The sequence below is a fragment of the Drosophila guanche genome, unplaced genomic scaffold (assembly GCF_900245975.1).
Source record: "Drosophila guanche unplaced genomic scaffold, DGUA_6, whole genome shotgun sequence".
Taxonomy (NCBI): domain Eukaryota; kingdom Metazoa; phylum Arthropoda; class Insecta; order Diptera; family Drosophilidae; genus Drosophila; species Drosophila guanche.
This window is the reverse complement of record NW_022995750.1, coordinates 6012031-6035618: the sequence shown is the minus strand read 5'-3', so window position 1 is coordinate 6035618 and position 23588 is coordinate 6012031. Positions and strand designations below refer to the sequence as shown.

General features: G+C 43.8%; 2 protein-coding genes across 6 annotated transcripts in view; one reads left to right on the top strand and one right to left on the bottom strand.

Moving 5' to 3' along the window:
- The first annotated feature begins 623 nt into the window (after window positions 1-623).
- LOC117586727 (syntaxin-18) lies at window positions 624-1994 on the top strand. Its single transcript, XM_034277023.1, has 2 exons — window positions 624-1711; window positions 1778-1994. The coding sequence occupies exons 1-2, from the start codon at window positions 692-694 to the stop codon at window positions 1964-1966; spliced, it is 1209 nt and encodes a 402-aa protein (XP_034132914.1). The 5' UTR covers window positions 624-691; the 3' UTR covers window positions 1967-1994.
- Window positions 1995-2031: 37 nt separating this feature from the next.
- Window positions 2032-23588, bottom strand: part of LOC117586719 (AF4/FMR2 family member lilli) — a 31958-nt gene continuing 10401 nt past the window's right edge. For 2 of the 5 annotated variants that reach the window (XM_034277008.1, XM_034277009.1), the window contains exons 3-7: window positions 4789-8269; window positions 4669-4725; window positions 3887-4612; window positions 3127-3270; window positions 2032-2937 (exon numbers count right to left, since the gene is read on the bottom strand). In XM_034277008.1, coding sequence (XP_034132899.1) covers window positions 2663-2937; window positions 3127-3270; window positions 3887-4612; window positions 4669-4725; window positions 4789-8269 — 4683 coding nt within the window. In that variant the 3' untranslated portion in view covers window positions 2032-2662. The remainder of the gene's footprint in view (window positions 2938-3126; window positions 3271-3886; window positions 4613-4668; window positions 4726-4788; window positions 8270-23588) is intronic. The other 3 variants (XM_034277011.1, XM_034277010.1, XM_034277012.1) reach the window with 3 other exon arrangements.

Genomic DNA, 23588 nt, shown 5'->3' with positions numbered 1-23588 from the left:
TCGCACATCCACACCTCATAAAAACCACCACTGCTGCATAAATTTCACTTTCCTATTTTTCTACAAAACTCTGAGAAAAAAATACATACAGTCATACAGTCAACACACTAACACACACATGCGGTGTCCGTATCGAGAAAAGTCGAGAAAACCCCAGTTTCGTGAGCTAAACGAGTAGGGACGTGTGAGATTTATATACTCTTGTTTCAGTGTGATATCACAGCAATCTTGGAGCCAAATTCGGTGACTCTAGCTCTTATAGTCTCTGAGCCAGACTGCCAGACATGGACATATCCACTCGGCTATTGATGCTGATCAATACTTCTAACAACAGATTATATATTCTTTATGGGGTCGGAAACATTTCCTTCTGTGCGTTACATACATCCACTTTTGTGAAAAAATACAATATACCCTGTATATTTATTTAGATCCTGTGGTTAGTTACCAAATTTGAAATATCAAAAACATAACATATTGATATTTTGGGAAAAAAAATCACGATATAAATATATTTTTATTTTAAAAATATCGATATATTAATATTTTGATATATATTTGATTTTTTTATTTTAAAAATATCGGTTTATTGATATTTTGATATATATTTGACAACCCTAAAACGGTCACACTACTAAAATCCAGATGATGTGGAATAAATAATTTTAAATTTTAAATGTAAGCAAATGAAATGGACATAACCCAGCACTTTAAGGCGAGTGTCATGACGGTGCGCCTGCAGCGAAAGACTGAGCTGGCTTCGTCCGGACGAGGCAAGGCCACAGCACGAGCTGCAGTGGCAGGGCCATCGAAAGCTACAGGACCCCGAGATGACTTTGCGATTGAGGCCAAGAAGGTGTGCAACAAGATCACAGATCTGCGCAATCTACTCATAGAGAATCGCACAGCCTATATGAAGATTGGGCAGCACCTGAAGAGTGCGGCGCACATGACAGATGCCCAACGAAACTTAATTGATCGCGAATCGGAAAAATTCGTTGCCGTCTACACGCAGCTGCTGGCGAAGATGCGTAGCGAATGGAAGAGTGTCAAACGGAAGCCACAGGAGCGACAGCATATCGAGGCGGTGCTTGACTTGTTGGTCAGCTATCTTCACAGCGTGGAGCAGATTTATTTGGATCAAAAGAAGTACCGTGTCCAACATGAACTAGAGACATACAGACTGCTCAAGCTGGCGGCAGATAAAAAGAAAATACCCGTACGTCCGGGTGGTGGTCAAAGTGCTAAGATCGGAAAACGCCTGCTGAGCAATGGCAGCAGCCCCCAAAGCGGGAAGGCGTCACCGTCAGACGATGGCGCTCTTCAGGACTCCGCCGACAACGATTGGAGCAACGATGGCTGGGCCGAATGGGATGACGATGAAGACGAGGATGTGACTGAGACTGATGCACAGCTGGAGAGCAGTGCTCCTCAGTCGGAGCGGCACAAGGCGCGAACACGTAAGCGCAGCAAAGGCAAGCCGGCTGCCCCAAATGACTCCTCGGCCAAGGTGGCAGTTGATGAGGATATTAACAAGTCTGCACAGGAGCTGGTCGATGATGAGGATCCTCTGAGCGCAGAGGATGTACAGCTGTTTGAGGCGGAGAATGTTCATATGTATAATTTCCTACAAGGCCTCTCCGAGGAGGTAGAGCAGATTGGCAAGAATGTTGTGGACATTGCCCAGCTGCAGGATATTTTCACCGAAAAAGTAAGCCAATCCCATCCACTTTACCATGTTTATTCGTTACTTGACTTATGCTTGATTCCATTACAGGTCGCAATGCAGCAGCACAACATCGAACGGATTGCCAGTGCCGTTGTGGGCAGTACGGAGAACGTTAAAGATGCCAACGAGCAGATCCGCCAGGCAACCCAACGAAATGCTTCCGTTCGTGTCTATTTCTTGTTCTTTTTGATTGTCATGTCGTTCTCCTTGCTGTTCCTGGACTGGTACTACGACTAGCAAAGCAATAAAATACGTACTAATCGACATCATTTTGTTTATCATTTGTTTATTTTAAATTTAGTTTATAAATAATATGAGAAACGAGAGGGTGTTTCAACTGTTTGGTTTCTTCAAAGAAACAAATTGGAAATAAACATAAATTTGAGCTGTATTCGAACTCTTAGGCTAAGGGTACCCACGCTTAAGTGGGGTAGGTGGCGGGGGTTGTTTCTTGTATGTTAATTTATGCCTAGGATCCTTATTGTAATTTGTTCGTTTAATTAGTGGCTCGTCTAAATCATTGAATACGTGTTTCTACTTCTTGGAAACATAAACTCGCACCTCGACTGGACTGATATTCATTGCATGAACGTCTAAGATGTCTAATTACTAACTAACTTATCTTATCAGTTATCTCTATATGCATGTGTGACCTGTCGAATTTGTTTTAGGGAGTGTTGTGTTTTTGTTTGTATGTGGAAGTGCATTCATGGTCTAGTCTCTAATTTGTTTAGGTGCAATTATCGATTGCATTCGATGCAGTCTGCTGCTTGGTTGCTTTTGGTTCTTTCCGATAAGTGAAGTGGAAGATATTCGCTAGAGCCACTAAAAGTGGCAATAGTAGTAGGAAGGCGCCGCTGCAACTTGGCATGGTGCTTGGTAATTGTAATAAACGCAATTGTTGTAAACTAAATAATAATTCGTCCACGTGGGTTATGGCGTTGCGGCAATCGAGTCTAGGCTAGGCAGGCTACGCCCAACCAAAGCGCTGCTCTCCGCCGAATTGGAGATTTGACAGCATTCATCTGGATTACTATTGATATTGCTCGGGGTAAGCGGTGTCTCCTCCATGCTGGGTGTGGCTGGATTCTCGCCGGACTTGTCATTGTGGATGCTGCCGTTGCTGGTGGTGCTGCAGTTGGACGATGACTTCAGTTGGGTCTCCTCGTTCAGAAACACGCCCAGCGGCAGATGAGAGTTCATGTGAGCTAGTGATTGGAAGCATAGCAAAGCTCAATTAGTTCTCTGTCTAATTCGTAGAAAATTCTCTTATATTAATAAAGTTGCGTCTTAGGTCTAGGCCATGCAGGAAGGCAGTAAAGCATTATGGGTGCTACTTCTAATAATTTCTACAACTAGAACTACCAATAAGGCAGTGTGGGGTGTTGAGACTTTACCGCGAAAACCCATAAAATGCAAGAAGGAGCGTGGACAGAACTCGCATTTGTAAAACAATTCGCCTTTGTGGGTGCGTCGGTGCTTGCGCAAATCTCTGATATACTCAAATGACAAATCGCACTCGTCGCACTGGTAAGCAAGTTCTGGAATAGACAATTTATTGGTCGCCTTTGTGTATCTAGTTTATGGACATCAAGTGGGAACACTCTATGGATGATTACATTTCATCACTGCAAAGGATGAGAAACACGAACAACGGACACATTTGTGGTGTGAAATTTGTTATTTAAAGTGCGTTTTGGTGTGCGAAAAACTCACACTGAGAGACTTAAACATCTATTGACATTTTGGTTTTTATATCAATATGGGCTGTGCTTGTGTTGGTTTCATAACAAACTCAGAACACTTGGAAACCCACTAGAGATCGGATTTTGTACGCAGTTTAGGTGCATTAAATTGCTGGAAAGCTGCTGCTAGGTTGTGGGTTAGTTCACGGCAAGCAATAAAAATAGAGATTTCGGGTCGGGATTTGCTTTACCTTTGGAGCATGCGTGGACCACGGTGGAAAAACTGTTGCAACGATAACGTTTTGGTTGTTATTAGTAAGGGTTACGTTACGGGTTACACACAGAACATAAGATTAGTTAAAACTAGGACTAGGACTACAACTACAAGCTACTAGCTGCCGCTCCCAAATTGAATTCCCACTCCCTTAGTAGGCCACCGCATCCGCATGCGTGCGAGCACCCAAAAACTTACCACCGTGAAACTTAACGTGCGTCTTTAGGGCGCTCTCCGTACCAAATTGCTTGCCACACTCGTCGCAGGTGTGTGGCTTGGACAGCAGGTGGACGGTGATCTTGTGCAGCGTTAGCTGTGAGGGTCGCGGGAAACGCACGTGGCACAGATTGCACTCATACGGCCTGCCCTCCACATCGTGCGATTCCATGTGCCGATGCAGGGCCGTGCGCATCCGATAGCCCCTCTTGCAAATGGTGCACACGAAGGGCATCGAGGTCTGGGCTCCATGGGCCAGTTGGTGGTGCTTACGCAGGGCAATGTCGTTGGTGAATCGCTCCTCGCAGTACAGACACTGGTGGCTGGCCCGCAATTCGCTGACCTGCACAGACGCGGAGGCGGATCCGAGTGTGTTTGGCACCGAGTCTATCGTGGAAGAGGACGGCGACGACGATGGCGAGGGTGAGGGCGATGCCACGGGCGTGGCCAGCTGCAGCGTCTGATTAAAGATCCCCGATTGCGGGCTCACGATGACGCCTCGCTTCCGGAACTGCCGCAGCGTCGTAGTGGAGTCCGGCTCGGATTGCTCTGGCGAGGGCAGGGTTATGTGCTGATGTGTGCTCATCATGGGCTGCGGAGACGGCACCGACATGATCGTCGAGGGCGGCGTTAGCACCGTTGGTGGTGCCTGTAGATTAGTCTGCAGCTCCTCGTACTGCCCACTGCCATGACTATGGCCAGAAGTGCCTGAAAGAAAGGGTAATTTAATTTTGGATCCTTTACAAATTGCGTTTTCCACTTACAGTCCTCGCAGTCCGGACAGCAGAGAATGCGTTGCCTGCGTGGTCCAGGTTGCTTTGCTATTAGTGGGTAAATGAAGGATAATTAGCGGGGAGTCTTCGTGGGAATGGCTTGGAACTCACCTGACGGATGTGTTTGCTGCTGCTGCTGCTGCTCGTTGCTGATCTGCAATTGTACCTCCTCCACTCGCACACCTCCTCCTCCCTTTTCGCTGCCTCCCGTGTTGCTGGTCACCTGCATGTGGAAGCGCTGAATGTGCAGGTCGAGGGCTCGCTGGGCGGGAAACACCTGCGAGCACTGCCCGCACTGATACTGCTGCACCACATGATGGTTGAGGATGTGCTGCGATCGCTTGCTGCGCGCCGCAAAGGCCAGCGGACAGTGCGGACAGTTGAATGGCGCAACTGCCGGATGCAGCTCGATGATGTGGCGACTGTACTCGAGACTGTTGGAGAATCTCGGTCCGTTCTGGCAGAAACGGCACTTGAGCGACACCGCTCGAGCCTTTGGCGTGGTGGCGGGCATTGGAGAGGCAGCCGCTGCTGCTGCCGCCACTCTCTGCATTCCTAATACTGAATGATTTTGTACTTGATGCTGCTGATGCTGCTGCTGCTGATGTTGCTGTTGCTGCTGCAGATGGTGCAGCTCGTTGCTGATGGGCGCACCGTAAAAATGCATCGGCGCCTGCTGGGGATTACTGGACGAGGCCACTGGCTGCTGTACCTCCGGCTGTTGGATCAATATCATGATGGGTTGCTGATGCTGCTGCTGTTGCTGCAACTGTTGTTGCTGCTGCTGCTGCTGCTGCTGTTGGTGATGGTTGGCCTGCTCCAGTATGTAGTTCTCATTGGGATCTAGCATCGTGTAGGTGGTCTCCAGTGGTGCGCCCTGCTGCTGGTGCTGGTACAGATCCCCAGCACTGATGTAATAAGTTGTTGTGGTGCCATCCAATGGTCCAATGCCGCTCTTGATGGCCTCCAGTCCACCCACTGCTGACCATTGCAAATGTGTCGTCTGCTGTTGCTGTTGCTCCTGGGGCTGATACTGCTGCCATTGCTGCTGCTGCTGCGGATCGATAGGAGCTGCAAGTTGCAGCTTGCTGGCCGACTGCTGCTGCTGGACAGAATGCTGCTGATGATGATGATAGATTTGCTCGTAGGACACGGTGGTGGTCGTCTCCTGGTGATGCACCTGCGGCACCTGCTCTAAAGCTTTCGATACTATTGGCTGACGCACCTGAAGATGCTCCAGAGGTTGTGGCTGCAACTGAACCTGTATTTGCACCGGAGACTGCTGCTGGGGCAGCTCAACAACAGGCTTTATCTCAGTTGGGATTACCTCAACCTGCGGTCCCTGCACTGTCTGCACTGCCTGTTGAGGCTGCGGCTGCGGCTGCAGCTCGTTGAGAAACTGCGTCAGCTCCAAGTGCAAACTCTGCTCGGGCTCTGGCGTGGTCTCGATGTTCTCAAAGCAGGGAATATCATTCTGGAAGCCAATCAGTTCGTTGCTAAAGTTGCTGTTGTCAAAGAGATTTGGGTTGGGTTTCTCCTGTGACTCTGTGAGTTCTGGCTTGATGTCGCCGCATGGCTCCTGGTCCTGCTCCTGTTCGGGCTCGCTGAGGGAGGCATAGTCGGCGGGTGTGAGGAACTCATCGATGTGCGGACAGGTCGGTGTGTATATGTGCTGGTCCTGCATCTCGTTGAGGATGCCATTCAGTGTCGTCTCCACATCGTTCATCTCCACCTCGAGCTGCTGCTTGGCCTCCAGATCGTTGAGGGCCAGCGGCAGTGGCTCGGCTCTGGGTGTGGCCGGCGGCGATGAGGCGGGTGTGGTGGCCCCAAGCTGCTCGAGACCCTTCTCGCAATGTTTCTCGAATTCGGCCAGAAAGTCCATGGGCGTGGGTCCAGTCCTGACCACTTGAATCTCATCCGTGGATGCCGAGGTGTCGTTGTCTTCTTCGTCCCCATCTGGTGGTGTCGGTGGGGACTCTGCCACGCGTATTAGTGGCTCTGCAGCTGTGCCCCCATCGGGTGGCCCAGTTGCTTTTGCTTCAATTTCGATTGTTTGGAGTGCCACAGCAGAATTGAAGCTATCTGCTGTAGCACTCTGGCAAAAATGCTCATCGTTTGCATTGTTGTTGACATCGTCGGGATTGCCCGGAAGCTGCTGCTTCTTCTGCTGATCCTCCTCCTCCTCCTGCTCCTGCTCCTGCTCCTCAGCATTGTCCACGCACAATCTGCGCTGCAAATCGTCATTGAGTGCCTCGAGCGGTATGCTCACAATGATCTCTGTCTGATCTGACTCTGCTTCGCCTTCCAGCGACAGCTGCTCCGCCTTGCTGGTTGTAGTTGTGTCTGTGGCCTCCGTGGACGAGGTCAGTTCCTTCGACTGTAGCTCCATCGTAGACAGATCAAAAGAGGTTGCTCCATTCAATTTTTGTTCTTCTTCCATGCTTAGCTTGAACGGCGACGCCATGCTCTCACCGCTCTCACCGGAAGAATCACTTGATATTTTATCTGTCCTTGATGGCAGCTCCTTGGCCGCTTCTTCCTTGCCATTTGTTTCGTTTACTTCTTCGATCTCTACGGTTGATTCTCCTGCATCTGAAGTACTGATGTTGCTTTCCTCATCACTGGAGACAGACTTTGCCGCTGGACACAGCGAATCGTTTTCGTACTGCTCTTCCTTTGTATTTTGGCAGCAGATTTTCTCTTCAGACTTTGTATTCTCCTCCACGCTGGCTCCAATCTGCTGCAGAAGCTCCTTTATGGTGGGTTTCTTGCTCAGTGATCGCCGCTGCCGCTTGATTGCCATGTAAACAGGCGAACTGCGCGGACGACGGCCACGTCGCTGTGCTGGGTTCGCTTTGGGCGCTCGTCTAGGGAACTTGAGCTCCGATGGCGCTGAGGTGGAGGAGGGATTGCTGTCGCTCTCGAATCCGCAGAGTGGATCCACCGACAGGTCGCTCAGATTTTCTGTGGCCGCCTCACTGCTGTTACTCCATTGGCCCTCCACCTCCGAGGAGGGGGCCGGCGAGTAGCTGGACCACGACTCGGACAGCTGTTTCCTGGCCGCCTTTGTCTTCCAGGGCATGCTGCTGCGATCAGCGGGGACAGGCGGTTCTTCCTCTGCATTCTCAGCCGATGCTGTGGTTCCCGCGGACTTTGTTCGCATTCTGCGCAATCTCATCTGCAGGCGACGCCCCTCGGGCAGTGGCAGAACCTCCTCCGTGACGGACTCCTCCGTCTTCACAATTTTTGGCAGGGAAGACAAAGGGGACGGAGCTTTGCCCTCAGATTCAGAGATAATGCGACGTTTTCGGTCCATCTGTGATTCTGGCAAATTCATGTAGTCCGATGCATTCGCATTCTTAACGATATCCGTGTCCTTGTCTGCTTGTGGTCTGCTCTGCAGTTCCTGTCTTTGTTGCTGCTTCTGTTTTCGCTTGGCCTGTCTGGCTGCCTGTCGGTCGGATATTTCCTGGGCATAGTCCTGCAAGCGCTGCTGCATCCGCACGCATTTCCTTCGAAATTTGGCCACCATCAGGAACTGGGCCATGCACTGGCGGCAAATCTCCTGCGGAAGCCCATCGTCGCGGCTGACCTGTGTGCGAAATGAGTAAATAATTCATTAAATATTATAGCTTTTAGATGTTTCAATTATTTTACGCAAAGACTGCAAAAAAGAGACTCCCTTCATTTTCAAGTATTTTTCAAAAGAGAATCATCCCCTTGAGAGCAAACATAGAAATAAATACATGTCGTGTGCATGACTATAAACATTAATACTCGAATCAAAACTGAGATAGAGATCGTTTTGTTTGTTTTTTATTTCTTACAGCTCCAAAAAACTTCCAGTAACCCCTTGGCACACGTGGAGTATCAGTTTTATCAGTTTTCATGTGCGCTAAACCCACTACTTAGTGCACATAAAGATAGACACAAGTAGTTAATGACTAATAAGGTGAATGGAGGCAATCAAATGCTTAGGCTTTAACCCACAATCAGGGCTGCCCTCTGCCGTTAGCAATTTCCTTTCTATAGCTTTTGCTTCCCTTTCGTTGAAATTAATTAACTGGCACTAAAAATGTTGAACATTTTTCCTATTAATAACAGTAGTAAGTAACAAGTTAACGAGCGAATGCGAATGGGTTATGGTCAGTTGGTCAGTCAAAAACAAAAAAAAAAACAAAAACCCCCAATGAAGGACGACTGCTGGTGTCTAGTGGCAGGTGGCACAGCGTAGGCTGCTGCCCCCTTGGAATGGCAACAAACTTTGGCCGTGCTGGCGGAGCCGTCGGCACCTTCGTTTTCCGTTGTGTTGTGATTTGGAGCAAATAATTTGCTTTGTTTTCCAAATGAGCGACTTCATTAAAGAGAGGGAGGCATGCCACAAAAACAGATAAACCAGACACGAACAAGATACAGATACAGAAACAGCAACCTAACCTACTCGTACATACGGGTTGTGTTGTATTTTTTGAAGAAAAACACTGAATACCTGACGTGGTCGAATGATTTCAATTAAAATTTCAAATGCCTGAGGATCCTGATTGATATTTTGTTGAATATTTATATGGCCTTCTCGTGTCTTTTTGTTTTGTTTGGTCTTGAGGGCGTTGGTATAAACAAGTCTACAGCTATCAATTGTTTCAGATTGTATTTGAATTTTGGATTGTGGGAGATCAGTAAAGCCCGCAACGGATGTGCTGGCTATGCCTCTGGAATGTGCTGGTCAACACTGAATCCACACACAATCCACACGCGATCCAACGCAATAAACAGTTTTGGTACAAGGGCCAAGCAGTTCATTGCACTAGCAAGCAGTAGCTGTATCTCTGCCTATTCAAATAAGCAGTTTAAAAAATGTTTACAATAAACGATCAGCTGTAGAAGCATGACAAGTAATCCTGATACTCATAAGTGAGAGTAAAACTACTTATTGTATTTATTTATTTTTAGTGGAAATTAAATAAGTCAAATACCAAGTTCAAGATCTATTTCGTAAATAGACAAACAAATTGCTTAGGTAAGGTGAAAGGGAAGCAAACAAAACGAATGACAATAAGAAAAGAAAAGCAAACCAAAAAGAAAAGGTGCAGAATGCTGATACAATTTTCGAGACGCAACAAATAACACAAAATGAAAATAAAGAAATAAAAGAGGAGCAAGACAAAACTGGCAACGTGATGTGGTTGGTGATCATGGGTGGATATACTTAGGCTATGGTAATGCAAAAACAGTTCCGAAAATGACATAAAGTCTTCCACCAGCACCGCCCCCACCTCTGCCAGCGTAAGAGACCAGACCCCCAGAAATTTATGCATAGCTCGGCGAAAGATCGACATGGAGCGGGACGGAAATTTGAACGATTTCGAATGCACAAGCTGCCGACAATGCATAACTGATGACAAAAAAAAAACCAATATCAAAAAAAGATCGGAGCCTCGAGCCTCGGTCTGGCAATGAGAGAGGAGAGGTGGAGACCCCATCCCGCTACCCCCAACCCAACACCGAACCCACCGGATCGGCGAAACGGACCACAGCCGACTGCCGTCAGAGACGTTGTCAAGTGTAAATGACAATTGAAGTAAATGCCGTCCGGTTGCGTTGCGTCCATCTCGTTCGTCTTGTCCGTTCATCTGTCCGCGAGTTGTGAGACTCGCGGGGTGTGTGGTGTCTGGTGGGGTGTGGGGTGCATGTGTGTAACTGTGTTCGAGAGGACCAGGCGAATAAAAATAGACGCAAATGCGCTGAATACACTGAAATAAATAAATAAATAAATAAACTTGCATCGAGTTGTCGTATCTAATAAAAATAACAATCGAGCGAGCGAGCGAGCCACCTAGCGCGCACCCAGAGACGCACCCAAAGGCCGGCCACACACCAAGTAACGGAAGAAAAGCAAGGGAAAGCGGGGCGGTGGCGGAAAAGCCCACAATCGATCCAACGAGAATCTGCACCCAATAATAAGAAAGACCGAGAACTAGAATCCCCGATAGAAAGATACAACTGATTTTTAGTGTCAACAACGAACGAGTACGCCGTGCACAAATCACACAAGTTGATTGATTATCACCAATAAAACATCTTAATTAGCGGCCTTTTTACGTGGATGCGATCTCATCCCGAAACGTAATACATTTCTCAATTAGTCATACAAAAATACCCAGAAAAATATACACAAATATTTATTGTAAATACCTCGATGGAAAAAAATGGCCAAAATACCCAATAGCCGTCGGATATTTGTACACGTTTTTGCGATTGCAAACTATAATAAATACAGATAAATATGAATTTTATACAAATTAATATATAATAAAACGAGACAAATAGGAAATAAGCAATTTCCATGTCAGATTTATCGCGCAGAAAAGTAATTCATCAATCAATGAGAATAATTCCTTACTCGAGTTACTGATCAAAATACAAAATTGAATAATCGTACGATCCGGATATGTACATATGTACATGTGAAACGTTTATTTGTTCTACCCTTAACAAAAAGAAATATACGAAATCAATCAGTGCCATTACTAAGCATATTTTGGGGCTGCAAAGTGCTTAAACGTAATATGGCACAACGGTTTTTCCCAGTTTATGCAACACGAGAAGTAAATTTAGTTCGTCGAAGCTCTCTTATCTTTAAACATTAATAATATTATCGTAAAATCAATACCAGATAACTGTTATTAATGAAAATATACTAGATAGTTCTATATATTTATAGATTCATTATTATTATTCGGTCTTTGCTTAGATGTGCTTTTAATGTACATTCTTTGAAGCACACTTTTGCCCTAGTCGGGACTATTGGGCTGTGCTGTTCCTAAATGGTTCTTAAATTGTTTGAAAATTGTTGGCAAAGGCAAAGGCAAAGGCAAAGGCACTGAGTCTCAAACGCTGAGATAAATGCAGACAGACAGACGGATACATTCTGCTGTCATAATCTATTTTCAGACGGATACGGAGCGCCGCAAAGTAAATGACACAATCGCCGATTCTGTTTTTGTCTTGCGAAATTGCAGAAATCTAAAGCGGATAAATAACCTAGAAAAAACAGAGCCACAATTGAATGATTAGTTCAAGATAAATGCAATGAATGCCTGCCTCTCGCCCGGGCATCCCGCACCACACAAGCAATAATCATTCCGATCCATTGGCAGCATGCCCTCAGACTCAATTTGTCTTGGATTTGGAATGGATTGGATTTGGATTGTGCTGGCGCTGTCGATGGTGTTGGGGTCTCCATTAGTTTCCCTCTCCACTCACTTTTCTGGGGAAGACAATTGAACAAGTTGTTTGCCCTTTCGCTCGCTTCCTAGTTTCTCACAAACGATAGAAAGCAAGCTGCAAAAGAGGAAGGAGTAAAAGTCAAAGTCGGAGTCGGAGTCGGAGGCGGCAAATGGGAGGGAAAACTTCAAACACGCCATACAAATTGTGTTAATTTGCACTCAATGTGCAACAAATTACAGCACTCGAAAAACTCAACACCAACTCAACAGAAAAGGAAATTAAAACCAACACTAGAAAGAAAGCCAGCCAGAAAGGAGCGAAACTTTTGATACCGCTTATAGAATTCTTTCCAATGTTATGGTATAAAACTATTAAGATGATTTTGGTACTTTTTGGACCTTTTTTGCAAATTTACCTTTTTGGATTGTTTTTTGTGTTTGTGTCACATTACTTTACAATTAAAGGCAATGAAATTCTCACAATCCATGGATTTCTGCCAACAAAATGTATTACATTCTACCGATATGTTCCGAAAGCTTTTCCATCTGCGTGCCGACACGAATATGTACACTTTCCCTTGTCTGTGCTACAACAAGCGTATGTTTAGCCTATAGCCGTATATCGTCTCTAGAGGGGTTATAAAAACTGAATGGCAAAAGAAATGGAAATTGAAACAAAAGCAAATTCAAAAGCTGTAAAAATGTTTCTTTTTTTTTTTGTATTTTGTGTGTTTGCAGCGGCTAGATTGCACTTCAAATTGATGACGGTACAGGGGGAAGAAGAAATAAAATTAATAATAACTGTAAGCTGTTGCAAAGAGAGCCAAAGCCATAAATAAAGACGGAGCGAGTGGAATGACCATAGACAGAGCACAGAGCCGGGAAAAGGAGCAAGAGTGAGAGAGATAATAAATCGCTTGTATGCAAACATAAATTTACATTTTTGATGATAATTCTTCCCACCCGTGGAGTCAGGGGATAGTCCACAACGCCTCCCCGTCCAGAGCTTCGCAAATTAAAATCAAAAGAAAAGTCAACAGATGAGCGAGAGAGAGAGAGAGTTGGCCACTCCATGGTCCATTCAGCTTGCAGTAGCCAGCTGCAGCCACTCAATGGAAAAGGTTTAAGAGTGTTTGACAATGGCAATGTTTAACTAATTAAGAGATGAGATGAGAGCACAGCCAGAGGACTTCATCTGGAACAGTTTTCGACTCTAATGGAGCCATAAAAAAAACCACAACGGACAGCTGCAGGAACAACGAAAATTTGTAATCAAATTGTACCGAACATTGTACCCCCCAAGGAGAGAGCCAGGGTACCAGTGAGGAGTAAGTGTGGGAGGACGAGACCCAAAACGGGCACTTAATAAATCATACCCCCGGCGCAACTGCAAATTAGACAGGCCCCGGAAAGCGCAGAGAGAGAAAGAGACAGAGAGCACAGTGTGGATGAGCAGGAGAGAGCGGTAAATGGTTAGCTTTTTGTCAGCCAACCCACAGACATGGGCTGGAGGGAGTCTGTGGGGGGTGCTGCTGGTGCGGGATATGTTGCCTTTTCGCACATAATCCAACAACAAAGCAACCCACTTGTGGAACTTGTTGGCTTTGACAATTTTGGCTTAATTGCAGCGGACAGACGCCGGAACAAAAGAGAAAAGGAAACAGAAAAAGGATGCCGAGTGCGAAATTGTCTCTTTCGCACACCCAGATTCTGCTGCGTGTACTGCCATTTTTGTGCGTGTTCGTGTTTAGCTGTATGTGTGCGCTAATAGGCGGAGCAATAAAAGCCACAACGAAACGGAAGAGTGGACGACAAGTGGACAAGGAGGGAAGCCGGCCGGCCAGACGGAAAGACACAAACCAGGCCACCAACGGGATTCGGGCCAGGGACGGACGCATCTGGGTGGGGGATAATTGTGTGTGCGCTGTATAATGAAATGAAGTAAAAGTGGCTTGGGGCATATTGATTTGAAGAACGAACGCCTGTGCCTTGCCTCTGGAAGTAGTAACTCAATGGAAAATCTCAAGTGATATGCAGCGGCCTCAAGTACAACCATTTAACCAGAAATAAACCCTAATGTTTTTAGATGCACTATTCCATAGATGGAACTATCTTTGCAACCAAAGGAGTTACGTTCCAAAGTACCCTAACATATTAAAAATAGTAAGCACACACTACACTAGTCATTTTCAAACGATACTATTCTAGAAGACATCTTATAGGGAACTAAAGTAATCATGCTCTGATCTAGTTGATACAGAAAATATTGCAAAATATATGCAATTCTGCTTTGTTTTTATTAGAGCTCTGTGAAATAGTTAACATTCATCAATCTAAAATGTTTGTATGTATAAAATCGACCCTGAACCAATTCAGAGCAAAATCAGAATTTGAAAACTGAATTTTATTGTTGAAATTCTTTCAACACAAAATTCTTGCTGAATGCCTAATCTTAATAACATAACGACTAGAACGAACTACATTTCGAAAGACCAAACTGAACCAAATGATATCCAAAGAGTACTCTGGCAATTGCTTGAACCTGTAAACAAGAGTATTTTGGGATCTTTAAAACAACAAATAAAGACAAGGTTCAATCGAATCATTGTGCTTGAGTTTCTGCTCAGAAAATCCAAACGTAAATTTTGGTCCGTTCCTAAAAACAAACCGATCTCAGAATTCCATTGCGAGAGACAACAAAAAATTTGTTTAGATTAGCAACTTAAATTTAAAACTGTTATCAGTGAACCCAATGAACTCCACACCGTTTTCCCACCGTTGAGATGAGTCGGGTCGCCTTACCCTTTCCCCCTTCGTAAGCCACTTTTACATCTCCCTCTAAGCATTTCTCTATCCCCCCCTTTTCGAACTGCTTGCTTATCTAATCTGTTGCTGCTGGGGCTGCCTATGCTAGGCTGCCTGATGCGGCGTTGCGACACTTCCTAGAGACCAGCAAGAGAGATCAGCAATTCATATGAGCAGCAGCACTACAATTCTCTGCTCTGCTTTGTGTTTCCTAGGCAAAGGTCAGTTGTAATTATTTCTGTTTGCAGGGTATTTGAATGCCTTAGAGCTGGAACTGGAACGTTAACGGAAACCGAAACGGAACTCAACTCTCTGCTTTGCCGACGCCACAGCAAACCTTTTTACTTAATTTGATTGGAATATGCGCACAGGAGGGCCGGGCAGAGCCGGGACGGGGCCGCCTGTCGGACGGTGGGCATGATGTCAGTGGGGGATTATCACGCAGCATCCACACACAATTTGCTCTGCTCTCCCGCACACTCCCACTCGGCCCCCACCACCCCTTCGGTCTACGGTGTTCTGTCCTTCTGCTGCTGCTGTCAGGTCTGGCTTGTGCTGCGCTTTGGTTGGCTGATTGCTTCTCTGGCTCCCGTCCTCGTGCTCTCTTGCTCTCTTTTACTTCCTCTACCTTTTGCCCACTCTCTCTTCCTGCTTCGGTGGCTGCAAAATGTCAAAAGCGGTGAAAAATGAAGACCTCGGCTTTTGATGTTCTCCTGGTGTGTGGTGTGGCTTTTTCTCTCTCTCTCTCTCTCTCTCTCTCTCTCTGCTCTCTTTCCCCCCCCTTGATCAGACAATGTGGCTGGCACCCTCTGCATTAATTTTTCATTGGCGTGTGTCCGGACGGAGGCAGACGGCAGGCAGGCGAAAAACCGACAGACGGCATGGGATAAATCCATAAAACAATTTGAGAAATTAAACAATCAAAAGGCGTTAAGTGTTGCTGACTTTTCCTGAGGGGTTGTTCTCGGTTGTTCGGTTCGGTTTGGTTCGGTTGGGTTGGGTTGGGTTCGGGATTTTCTGGTTGTTGCTGCTGTTGATTACCGTTGTAGCGTCGTGTCTGTGGCTGTGTTATTGTGACCCAGCTGCTGGTAATGGCCTTGTTTGCTTAGTTGATTAACCCGACTAAGGAGGGGCGGCCGGGGGACAACTGGATGAAGAGAGACAGAGAGAGAGAGAGAGAGAGAGATAGAGAGAGTACTGATGGGTAGTCAAGTCGACTCAACAACTGCCTTAATAGACAGCTGCGAGAGCAGCATCAGCAAAAAGCATTTGGCTTGTCACACATCGTAGCGGTTTATGTTTATATTTTTATATGCTCCAGGGCTCAGCCAAGACGACAGACATTTCTACTTCTAGCCACCACTTGGGCATCTCATCACTCTTCGCTGGAGTAGGGGAGTGGGAGTGGGAGTGGGAGTAGAAGTAGGAGGGGTGTGAAGCAGTTTACTTTTCCGCATTTTATTAGATTTTATGATACACTTGACTGACCCGGATTCGGGCTGAGCCTGATGCCCCCCTCCGCTCCAAATGGCATGTACAACTTGTAACTCCACTTCGCAGAAATTGCAGAATTATTTGATTACATTTGTCTCTGATTGAGTTAGGCGGAATCTTCTGAAGTAACATGATAAACGGAGGGTAAAAGGTGCACACTATTTAAGGGCATTTCGCGCACCCTTTTTGGGCATGCCGAATGACAGATGGCAATGCTAAGGGGAAACGATTAATGATAATAAAAAATCAAGAAATGTGGCAAACTTTCAGACACTACTCTGCTATTCAGATTTATGTGTTAATAAAATTTAGACGCGTGACCCGAAACGGAAAGTGGATTGAGCGGAACGAGGTGGGGTTGAAACGATGGTTTAAAAGGTACTCCCACAAGTACTATAATTGTATTAAAAATGCATAAAACATGAAGGTACTATGTACATAGTGTGAGTACTCTAAAAAGAGGCAATAAAAACCCAATCAAATAAAAATAACTGTAATGATTTTATGGTAGTTGAAAATTAATAAAACAGTACAGAAGAGAGCTAACATAGTGAAAAGTAATAGGAACATTGTGCTAACGGACATAAAAACATTCTGAAAGAAACATTCGAAAAATAAAGGAAATCCAGTTTACAATCTGTACTTCAAGTGGTAAAATACAGAAATATTCCATAAATATACTGAAACGAATCGAAAAATAGACTGCAACATACAGGAAATATACTAAAATCAATCAAAAATACTCGAAAACGCAAAGAAATCTTCATTCAATTCTGAAAAGAATTAGAATCGTACTCAAACACACCAAAGATACACTAGAGCTATACCAAAATATTCCAAGACCGATGGAAGGTTTATTTAGGATACAACTAAGGCATGTTTATTCAAATTGTTTACAATAAAGAATGTTCATTAATTAAACATTCGTCTGGCGAACAGAGAAATACGAGTATCTATTGAATGATTCGTTCTAAACTTCCTCAAATAAAAAGCATGCAAAAGACCGACGCCTTTCCCAAGACTCATTTTACATTCTTTGAATATTTGTTTGGTTCGTTCCGCTTCTGTTCGCCACATTGTTGACATTAATCACATTTCAATTATAAGGCCAGATCTACACAGAAGGAGACCACGACCACAAAACGGGGTAGAGCTAAATTTGATTGTTTATTTGTGTTGTTGCTTTTTTAAGGAAGATCAACATCACATTTTGTGGTCTCTTTTTTGCGAAAATGCTTCTAAATTGAATTTGCAATTGGCCAGGCGCCCAAATTAATTAAACAAAGAAACAAAACAGACAGAGCACGAGAGTAGATGTCTGTACTCCGTATATTATCTGGCTTTTCTCAGCAAAATCATACAGTGAAAATGGTCTGTGAAATGGTGCAGGGGCCCCCACAATTTTGTGGCTGCCACCTGCAATTTGTGTCGGTCTCTCTCTCTCTCTCTCTCTCTCTCTCTCTCTAGAGGCTTAACACTTTGCAAAACAAACTCGACTCTCCAGCTGACATTTGGGGATTTGCGGGGTCTCTAATCCAAAGTTCGCACAGAGAGAAATTTGATAAAGGCTGCAGGAAAACGAAAATTGGATTTATTTTCATGGCTGTAGGAGCAAGTTTTGCTCTAAAGATATTATGGAATTTATATACCAAATTAAACACAATCCTAGCACCATGAAGGAATTCTCTGCTTTGGACGCTTTTTAGCCATTTGATTTGATTACGAAAATAGTTTTGTGTCCAGCAGCAGCAGATGGCCTAATGGGATCATTTTGACCAGCCAAATTAGCATACGAATGGATATTGGGGCAATGGCATACGATAGATCCTCTTAGCTAGGCATATCAACAAAGTTATTTAAATAGATTTTATTTCTTTACTTAAAATAATTCAATTATAATTAAAAGCATATTTACTTTTACAGCATGACTTTTACTCTAAAAATGGTTAATAGTCGGATTCCATTAGGCTGAATATGAACTAAAAGTCAGAGGATAGCCTAGAACATGGGAAATTAACAGCAGAATTTGTCAGGCGGGAAAGTAATTTTCATTTGGTGATCAATCTTAATGATTTATGCATTTCTTAATACCTGTTAACAAAGGAGTCGTTCTGGCGAAATCTTTGACAGTAATTTATTCAAACAAATTGTAAGCCAGCTGGTGTGTTTGACTCAACAAAAAGACACCACAGCATGTTCAAAAATTTCAAAAATTGATCAACAAATGTAGCTGTCTAGTTGTCTAGAATAACATCTTTGTCCATAATTTACATGGAATAAATTACAGTACATTTTAGCGTTTAAATACATTAACAAATCTCTCCTTTAAGCCTGAACAGACTGTGATTTTTCGCAGTTTTAAAGAATTTTCACATTCTCCTCATTAAGCCGGGTGCTAAAAGCTGATGAAATGTGACAAAAATCAACATTGACATGAACCAAATGTGACAAAAGGCGTTTGACACCTACAGTCCACTATTCACCATAGGCACCATTTGTTTTAGTCTGCTGTAGAAGCTGCTAAAATGTGCTAAAAGTAACGTAATTAAACAGACTGTGGCTTGGCCCACATACACTACAACAACCAGCGTAGACAATATTTGTACCTAAACCAAACGGACAAACAGAATATCCAAAAATAAAAGAGATTGTGAAGGAAGTACGAACGGGATTGGATTGGGGGTCACAAATTTCACACAGAAAACTCTTGGATAGATTTCAATTGCTTAATGGTTCTTCAAGTTCTACATTCTGAGTACATTTCTAATTGTGTCTGAATTGGCCATCGTATTCTGAGATTTCCAAAAATGTTTATACAATGTCTGTCATAAAAAGATATCTCTGAGAGCATTCTCTGAGTGAAAGTGTCTGTGTTGGGTTGGGTGTAAGTCCTACATGCCAAGATTAATATTTTTATCAGCTGGCAAGCCGCAAAAAACAGAACGAGATGTACGAAATTCCAAAATGGACTTCCCATCAAGTCAATAACAGATCTCTTTTCACTGAAATGTTTTCTCAAGAAATATGTACATGAAGACACAGCAGAACTCTGCATTTTTATTTATTTAATTTTTTATTTCGTTTTTTTGGTGACTGAAAGCTGTCGCCATTGACCTTAGCACGGGCTCTGGGTCTGGGGATCCAAAAAAAAAAAGCAACGGCTCCGAGGTGGTATGGAAACGATGACGCAGTGGAATCAGCAACAACGACGACGACAGCGATGATAGTGTCATTAGCATAATGGAAATGAGTACAAAAACGTTTGGCTGTTGTTTTTGGAACTTGTCCAAGTGGGTTCTTCATCATCATCTGCATGGATCAGAGCTTGATGATGATCATCACGATGATTCGTGAATCGTCTTCATTGATTCACAAGTTTGTTTTTTGACCGGTAAAAAGAGAGACATCTGCACGTGTGAGGGTATGTGCCAGTGCCCAGAGTTGGCTTTCATGTGGTCTGACCAGCTTCTGAGTTCAATAAACTATGGCGTTTAGTTGGGCATTTGTCCAGCCAGATATCTGAAGTCCGTTGCCTGTTAAGAAAGAAACCTTCTTGTGGCTTTTGTTTTCGTAAAATCATTAACAGCAGTTCTCTGCCTCACGGCTACACTTTCTCTCTCCAGAGACGACAGGCTTTCAACACTCCTTTATGGAGTAACCATAAGCGAACGGTTACACATTCATTTCGAATGTCAAAGGTTTGCCACCAACGACGCGGCATTAAAACTTAAACAAATTCTTGGACCAAAAGAATGATCAATCCATGCAATCTCTCAACCTCAAGAGGAATGCATTTTCGAGCTCTACAGCAACAAGGTGTCCTATGGGACAATTGCTAATTGATTTACCCACAAAAAAATGAAAATTAGTAATGATGATGCCTGAAATATTCTGCTCAACTTTTGGAAAGGAATAACTCAGTGATCCACTAGAACAATCGTGGGATCAGTAGTTATATTTGCACTGAGTCGGGCATTAAGCTTTGCAGCCTTTTTCTTTCGCGTATTATTTCCCATCTTTGTCCGCAGTGAGTTCGACTTCAATCGTATAAAGTGGCTGTTGTGTGTGAAAGACGTATGCAAAGAGGCGGAAACAAAGATTTTAATCAGGCTGTTGTTTTGGGCCAAAAAACTGCTCTGACAATTGTACATTATTCATAGAAATAGATTGGCTCTTCGTGAAGAAAATGTCTTCTTCAAGCGCTAAACAAAGCGGAACTTTTTTATTTTGGTTTATTAAATCAAAGCCAGAGGGAAACCAGCCAAGATCCACCTACATATGTAGCCTTCAAAGGCACCGAAGCCTAACCTGATAATCGTTCCATCACTTCAGTAGAAAATATCATTAAAAGAAGAAAATTAAAAGAATTGGTGCAAACATTCTCTTTCAGCTGTCACAGTCAGAAACCCAACTGTCGTGGATTTCTTTAGCGTGTGATCCACTTATTTTTACTAGCTTGTAAATGTCATGGCATTTTTTTGCAGAGTTCCATTGGATGCATCTTATGGTTCTTTTTGGCCATACGAATTGGCGTTAATTTGCAGTACAAATGTTACATGTGGAAAAAACACATTCGATTGGAATTAAATATAAAGACATCATTCGCTATAAGCGATAAAAAATATAAATTTCTACACTCAACACTAATCTGATCTAGTATCTCTTTCATTATTTATGAGGCAAGGACTTGCATGGTCTCCACTCCAAGACCCTGACTTTCTCACTTAGTTAATTGTGGCTGTAAATCACTAACCACTCATTTAACAATTATTGAATGTATGAGTCGGGTGGTTCAACAAATTGATCATCAAAAATGTACAACTGTCATGATTTAAACACTACACCATGGACATTAAATTGTACTAAGAGACCCCCCATTATTGGCTGTGACATTAAATGCTTTGTCTAAGTGGATGTGGATGTAATGTGTGTGTCCAGTCGTGTAAATAGACTGCCACTTAAACTAACTAAACTACGATTCTTATTCCATTACATCAGATTGCCATGCCACTCAACTTCGTTCGCACTTCAGAATGCTTACATCTACTATTAGTACGGCATATTTGTTGCCATTTGTTTCCTCTTGGCATAAATCATATTATGCTTTTGTCTTATTAGCCATTGACATGTGAACAACATGAAAGAGATAATTTATAGCCTCAAGTACCCGGAAAGTACTTCAGAATCAATTTGAAGAGGCCAAATCCCAAGTGTGTGTTGGAAAGGGGAAACATTGAATAGATGGAACATAAAAAAAACCTCTCTAAAACTTACACGATGCCGCGCGATACGCCCATTTGATCAACAAAATATGGGGTGGATGCGGTGGCTGCGGGGGACAACGCTTCCGGACAGCGCACAATTGAGTGTCTTTGTGGGGGGCGTCCAAACAAAAAATTCAACAAAAAAGAGAGGCCGAACCGCGAGACAGGAGATTGTCGAGACTGTAGAGCGGAGACCTACAGAGATCCAAGACCCAAGACCCAGGCGAGAGACAAACGTATAATGTGGCTTACATTAACAGACACGCAACTTAAATCAGATTAACATACAATATAAAGGCCACCACCGAAAAAGTGAATTCAATTTCCACTCACTTTCCTTATCGTTTGCCGCTCCCTCCGTTCGTTCCTGCTGCCCCTCCACCGCACCGCATCATAAATGGAGCTTAAAATTTTTGGTTGCCTATCAGAGATCAGGGAGGGGTTGGAAGATTATGTAATTTCTACTTCTCTTCTACTTCCCCCATCCTCTTGTTCTTCTCGGCTTCTGTTCGTACGAGTAGAATCCCCAGCTGCTTTGGCTTTTATGTGTGGCCATAACAAATTAATTAAGATAAAATGAACTTTACGATTTACGGGCACATGAAGATCTAGTCCAATAGATTGCAGGCAGCCAGAGAGAGAGAGTGAGATCTGTTACGGGGTAAGCCCCAATTTCTCCCCCTTTCCATATTTGGTGAGCTCAGAGCCTCATTTCATCCCCACACCAATTGTACGAGTATTGAGAGCATATTCCGGAAAAAGTAAACACGAAAACGAAAAATCTTTCCATATTCGCAGCAGCCCACACACGTGCTGTCCCAGAAATAATTAAAATTACAAAGAGACTTCAAGCAAACACAGACGTACCTCTTAAAACGGCACCTCGAGCTTTCTAGATGACTGCCCCAGGCACACTTCATTATCCTGACACACTTTTAATCCGTTATGGTGGGGTAGTGCCAGTGCCAGTGCTTTATTATTGTTTCCCCTTTCCTTTGCACTAGGGCGCACGGTTGCTGCACCATCAAGTGGGCCAAGCGACACCAAGCCAGAGCTTGTTACGAGCGAAATGCAGAACACCTCCCGACCATCCGGTCGAGTGGCTTACATGGATGTAAATGTATGCATGCATTGACATAGGCCATCTCTTGCCGCTGCTAGTCAACGAAAATAAGGTTCCCTGCAACTATTAAAGACAAGTCTCGTGCTTCTTCTTAACTTCAAAAAGTCTATTAGGTTCATAGGCTCAAAATTGTTGTAAGTTTTGAATGCTTTTCGTTCGATCCATCGTACTTTGACTGTCATTTCTTTTTACTTTCCACCGTCAAAAGCCATGAATCACACAAAAATGTACACAGAAAATCATACAACATCATGATATGGCGGCGGAAATGTGAGCGTCAATATTATGGAAAGAGAGACAGCGGGAGAGAGAAAGAGACTCCAACAACAAAAGCAACAAAAACTTAATGCTTCTCCAGTGGCAAATGAAAAGTAAAAGTCAAATAGAGCGCAACAAATGCAAAAAGCCGCCAGACAACCAATAGACAAAAGCAACAACAACAACAAAAACAATTTCAAAGTTACGTACACACTTCAGATATAAAGTAAACGTGCGACAGGGCTCTCTGTAAACCGGCTTTCGGCTGACTACAACATCCAACGTCATCATCGTCATGTAGAGGAAACAACATTTGAGAAGGAATTGAATCGAAAGGTGTGTCCGAAGCTCAAATGCCCTGGCAACAATAGATTAATTGAGATATTGGGGCGGGAGAATATACTCTGGAAGTACTCTGCTACTTATGCATTATTAATGAATGGAAGATCCACAAAATGATTTCTATTTTACTGATCAGATGGTCATGGTTCCTCCTGGTTTCCACATTTCTCTATTGGTAATTTCGATAACAATCGTATTAAGTGTTTAGCGATAGCTTAATAACGAGCACATAAATCTATAACATAGTTTGGTGTTTCGGTAATTTTGTGTTAATATTTCTTTATTTATTTGTTTACAGATTCATAAGCATCTTTGCGCTTCAACTGACAGCCGCTTGAAAATTGTAGAGCAGCCATAACAAAAATTTCAGGGTGTGTCGAAGCAACCAAAAGATTGATT